Raw genomic sequence first — 5,543 nt, forward strand, 5'->3', positions numbered from 1 at the left:
GTCTGGTCTCGTACTGTGAGCAGCACCTCCAGCCTCACTATGAATCTCCTGCCTTTAAAAAACACAAACTGGTTGAAGCTTCACCAAAGCTTCAAGAGAACATCTGCACTCGTCACAATGAGGTAATGAAGATTTTCTGCCGCACTGATCAGCGGTGTATCTGTTATCTCTGCTCCATGGATGAACATAAAGGCCACAACATGGTCTCAGCTGCAGCAGAAATGGCTGAGAAGCAGAAAGAGCTCGGGGCGAGTCGACAAAAGATCCTGCAGAGAATCCAGAGCAGAGAGAAAGATGTGAGGGTGCTTCAGCGGGAAGAGAAGGTGATAAGTCACTCTGCTGATAAAGCTGTGGAGGACAGTAAGAAGATGTCTGCAGAGTTAATCCGTCTCATTAAGAAAAGAAGCTCTGATGTGAAGCAGCAGATCAGATCCCGACAAGAAGCTGAAGTCAGTCGGGTCAAAACGCTTCAGGTGAAGCTGAAGCAGGAGTTAGACGGGCTGAGGAGGAACAATGCTGAGCTGGAAAAACTCTTACACACAGAGGACCACACCCTGTTTCTACAGAACTACGTCTCACTGTCAAATCTGGCTGACTCTGAAGACTCATCCAGCATCAATAACCGTCCTGTACAATATTTTGAGGATGTGACTGTGGCTGTGTCAAAGGGCAGAGAAAAACTACAGGACACTCTTGGGGTTATATGGAACTCAATCTCACAGAAAGTGATTAATGTAGATGTTTTACTGCCACAAAATCCCCAGACAAGAGCTGATTTTTCACTATATGCACTTGACAAGGATTATTTCAGACTTGATCGAAACACAGCTAGCATGCAAATATTATTATCGGAAGAGAACTGCAAAGCAACATGTATGAAAGATGAGCAGTCGTATCCTAATCACCCAGAGAGATTCATGGGCAAGTCTCAGGTTCTGTGTAGACAACCTCTGATGATTGGACATCATTACTGGGAAGTTGAGTGGAGTGGTTTAGGAGTTTCTATAGCAGTTGCATACAGGGACATTGCCAGAACAGGACCCAAAAGTAAATTTGGAGATAATGACAAGTCCTGGGCATTAGAGTGTGTGAAAAAAAATGATTTGATCATTTATGATTTTAAACATAACAGCCACAAAAAGTCCATCACAAAACCTCCGTCCTCAAAAATAGGAGTGTACCTGAGTCACAGGGCAGGTATGCTGTGTTTCTACAGCGTGTCTGGCACTACGATGACTCTCCTCCACAGAGTCCAGACCACATTCACTCAGCCTCTCCATGCTGGACTCGGTGTTTATTATTATGGAGCTGCAGCTGAATTTTGTGACGTCAAGTAGACAAGAGTTAGTGGATTTTTTTTCCCCAGAAAGTAGTTGTTCAGATCAACAAACACACAACTTTTGCATATTAGATAAAGGTTGAATCACTGTTATGAAAGCTCAAAATGGATATTTTTCCTTATGAAAAAGTAACCTCTTGTGTGGTGTGTATAGTTCTGCTGTTAGTTCTATATTTGCATTGTTGCTGTAATATTTTCTGCTTTCTGTTTTGTTGATTTTTAACTGATCATCACTTAAAGTCTTTTTTAATTGCAGCTGACTTATTGATTACATCTTTATTCTGACGTTGTCAGAGTATTCAGAAAAGTGTATTTAATCATTAGGGAAATGATTTTACTCCACAGTGCTGTCATACTTGTTAAACATACTGCTGCGATGTATAAAGCTGATACATATGTGGAAGATACTAGAAATTGGGTCCTTTATTGATTGGAAATACAAACAAAGTCAGTTAGAAATAATTACTGGCTTGTTTGTTTTATGCTTTCGAGTAAAGTCCCAGCAGAGTTATGGTGGATCATTTTTTCTCATTCTTTTTTAATTTTGTTTATATTTTTTTCTCATTCAATTAAGTTTTTAGTCAATCTTGAGAGTGGGTTTGTATTTCAGTTTTTATTGTTTAAAGTCGTTCAGTTTTAGTTAAGTTTTCATTAGTTTTAGAATTGGGTTTTTTTTATAGTATATTGGTAAAGGGCAAGATTTAAGAAGTTTTTAGTATTTAGTAGTATTTATTACAATACAAACAATACAATATAAAACACCATTTTAATTAGTTAGCTCTTAAGTCTAATTTTTATATTTGCTAAATATGACCAAAATGATTTTTCACACCTAGTTTAGTTTGAATGAACTATAATAACCTCGGTCCAAGGCGACATGTTCCAATAGGTTATTCAGTAGAAAGAAAAATACAAAGCTTATTATACAGTCATGGACTCACTGTAACATTGTGTTATAGAGACTGTGAGGAAGGCCATACTTTCAAATGATACTCATTATAAGAAATATTGTAAAAATTCACCTTTTGTGTGGTGTATGTTATATGTAATTTTCTGTATTATTGCTGGAATATGTTCTGTGCTTCCTGATTCTGCACTACAGTACAGTCTTCACTTTGAATTTGCCTGTTTCCAATTTTGCAATACAAATGAAGCTTGTTTGCCTTCCCACAACAGAACCTGTAAAACCAGTTTAGGTGACTCACTGAGCTTAAAAGGATTGTTGATGAGTAATGGGCAAATAAATGTGCACGTCCTCCTACTCCTTTTTTCGAGCTTGTAATTCATTTTTGTTCACGAGAATTTATTCAAATAATTTATTTTGTAGTTTTATTGTACATATTTATTGTTTTCTGCTCCTTGAAACAGATATCACAAACACAACAGATCAACAAAAAGGTGCAAAAACTCAACAATGAGATAAATTAGGTAAATTCAACACGTTTGTGAGCAGTGTGTTGAACACAGGTGGAGACGGTGACTGTCACCAAGTGTAAAGTAAGTCGATGGAGACACCTGGTGGTCAATCACTGACATGACATGCTGTTTAAATACAGACCGCTTTGACCACACGAGCTGATGGCTGCATGTCTTATATGCTGTAACATTCTCTGAAATATCTTGTATATTTTCTCTTAATTTTCTGGTCCAGATGCATCAAACTTTTTTAACCCCTGACAACACCCCTGAAACACTGTATAAAGGCAGGTTTTGTGCAGGATGCAAAGAGTCTGGCCAAGACTGGAGACATGACACCGAAAAAACAACTAAGAAGTTTTAATGTCGGCCCACCGTTAAATAAATTTAAATTAACTGGGATTTCAACATGACTTGTAAACATGGGAATGCAAAACATAAATGAATAAATAAAATGAACATCTTATGTACATGCTCTGAAACTTCATCCAGGAACTAATATTACTTTCTTTCTCTTTGTGTTGAATTACTTGTATTTTGTGGCAGTTTTTGTTTTATTGGTTTGACAGTCGTTGTTTTCTGGTTTATAACTTTTTTCTTAAGGCTGAGATGAGATGAGGATTATATTTTTTTTCTATGAAAAAAACATTTTCTGTCACTGTTGTAGCTCCATACAATCCCCAGCCCAGCATGGAAGGTAAGAACATTTTAAGTTTATTTTAAACTATTTGGCGTTCTGATGTATTTCTTATTTTTTAATGCCTTTTATTGTTTTGTTTTTTTTTGTGTTAGTTTTTTCCTTGCAAAACAGTGAAAAGTAAGCTGAAATTTATATATTTTTTAAAACATATACATATATTAAAATCTTGAAGCAGACTCATTGAAAAAAACACATCAAAATGCAAAACAATAAAGATAAAAAATGAAATACTTTTTAATAACTGTGTTTTATTTTTCAGTGCCAGTATCTCTCTTTTTAATGCCAAAACTTTGTCACTGCTGTGGCTTCGTACAACATCCAGTCCTGCATGGAAGGTAAGAAAACTGCAAAGAAGCTAACATTGAAAACATCAGGTCCATTCGCTCTGTCCAACAACAAAAGAACTGAAAGTGTCCTTCTCCACACTGTCCTCCTCTCTGTCCTCCTCTCTGTCCCTCACAGCGCAGCCAGCTCCTGCAGCAGCCGCTCCTTCTCCCGCTGCAGCTCCACGATGCTCTGCTTGTTCTGCTCCAGCCGGTCCTCCAGCCACTGCAGCAGCGGCCCGCTCACCGCCGACATCTGGCTGCACAGGTTCTTGGTGAACACCGAGCCGTTGTGGATCTTGGTGACGGGGTCCAGGTGCGCCAGGCTGTGGATCTTACGGTAGGTGTCCTGCTCCTCCTGGCACAGGATCCGTGGCAGCTCCACGGCCGACTCCAGGCACACCTATAGAAATATATTCGTATCTCATTATTTTTATTTGTGAAATCTGTAAATATAAAAACACTTTACAGATATTAAAAAAAAGATGTGTGAAATCAAATATATTTTGCAAATATAAAACTGATCCCCAAATACACAAATCAAATCTGTGAATACAATCAAATAATTTATAAATAACTAAAAAGCATTTGTGAATATATTTCTAACATTCACAGCTTTCAGACAATAATCATATGAATTTCATGCATTTTTAAAGAAATTTTCCGTGTGGAGGAAAATTATTTTGAAACCTGCTTCTTAAATATGTGTCACTGTATTTGTGATAATTCAGAGGTAGAGTGATGAAGGATTTAATTACTTTAAAACAGTTAAGTTATTTTTTATAGTGTAGATTACTGTATTTCCCGAGCACAAAAGAAGAATTAACAACAAGAAAAAACAGCAGTATAAAAACATGTCTACTGTCGACCTCATTGTACTTTTTCCCCCATTAATAATTTATTAAACTTTTTTTTTTGTCACTTGCACAATGTTGCCTAAATGACTATTTAGGCAACAATGTATATAAGTGAAGTTATATAGATATAGATAGATATATGGAATCAATGTTCAAACAGGTATTTGGGACCCATGTAGTGTTTTAATTTTGTGTTTTTATCTGAGTTTGATTTTGTTTTATTTTTTTTCCTCTTTGATTTATTTCTTTATTTATTTTGGGAAGCACATTGTGACTTACGTCTGTGTGAGGTGCTTTATAAATAAACTTTGCTGGGGGGGGCACCCTGCTCCAAATGTGCTCGCGCCGCCCCTGGATATTATACACACCTTCCCGATGGCCTCGCGGGGCACGACGTGGATCGGAATCTCCACGCGCTCGTACTCGGAGCCTTTCTGCGCCTGCGCGGACTGGAAACAGGTGTATAGCACGCGACCCGTCTTGGTGTTTTTGTCCTCGATGAAGCAGGAGAAGATGAGGCCCACGAAGCACTGGTCCAGCATCTGGTACATGGCCTGGGTCCGCACGTCCACGTGAGAGGGCCACACGGTGATGTGCGGGTGAGAGTGGTACCAGCCCACCACGCGCATCGGCCGGCCGGTCGTGTCCGCCAGCCGCTCCGCCTCCGTGGAGGCCGCGGACAGCTGCTCCGGGGAGATCTCCACCCGGTCCTTCCTCTTGTCCGAGCGGCGGAGGATGATGACGGAGTGGATGTGGACGATCCTGGAGGTCTCCACCTCCCCGATGCACAAACCCATCACCTCCTCCTTCTCCGTGCTCAGCGCGTGGTTCATACACACGAGGAAGGCGTCGGACTCCAGGTGAACCGCGCTCACCGCCATTAGCTCCCAAAAATTAAGTTTTATCCG

General features: G+C 39.5%; 2 protein-coding genes across 2 annotated transcripts; one reads left to right on the forward strand and one right to left on the reverse strand.

Annotated features, from left to right (window-relative positions):
• Nucleotides 1-5: 5 nt before the first annotated feature.
• LOC121964395 (tripartite motif-containing protein 16-like) lies at nucleotides 6-1,360 on the forward strand (the record flags this gene model as incomplete). Its single annotated transcript, XM_042514603.1, has 1 exon — nucleotides 6-1,360. A coding segment is annotated over one exon (1,332 nt), but the record flags the coding sequence as incomplete, so codon positions are not given.
• A 2,305-nt stretch (nucleotides 1,361-3,665) lies between these two features.
• LOC121964396 (lys-63-specific deubiquitinase BRCC36) lies at nucleotides 3,666-5,532 on the reverse strand. The gene is made up of 2 exons (XM_042514604.1): nucleotides 5,004-5,532; nucleotides 3,666-4,181 (listed from the first exon to the last, which is right to left on the reverse strand). The coding sequence occupies exons 1-2, from the start codon at nucleotides 5,514-5,516 to the stop codon at nucleotides 3,912-3,914; spliced, it is 783 nt and encodes a 260-aa protein (XP_042370538.1). The 5' UTR covers nucleotides 5,517-5,532; the 3' UTR covers nucleotides 3,666-3,911.
• Between the last annotated feature and the right edge of the window lie 11 nt (nucleotides 5,533-5,543).

Source organism: Plectropomus leopardus, unplaced genomic scaffold (genome assembly GCF_008729295.1).
Source record: "Plectropomus leopardus isolate mb unplaced genomic scaffold, YSFRI_Pleo_2.0 unplaced_scaffold15492, whole genome shotgun sequence".
In the NCBI taxonomy this organism is placed as follows: domain Eukaryota; kingdom Metazoa; phylum Chordata; class Actinopteri; order Perciformes; family Serranidae; genus Plectropomus; species Plectropomus leopardus.

Excerpts from the sequence above, each read along its gene's own strand:
- LOC121964396 (XM_042514604.1), bottom strand. The coding sequence starts at position 5,516 with ATGGCGGTGAGCGCGGTTCACCTGGAGTCCGACGCCTTCCTCGTGTGT. Across the intron at positions 4,182-5,003 it reads CCCGCGAGGCCATCGGGAAG|GTGTGCCTGGAGTCGGCCGT; the intron begins GTGTGTATAATA and ends ATATTTCTATAG.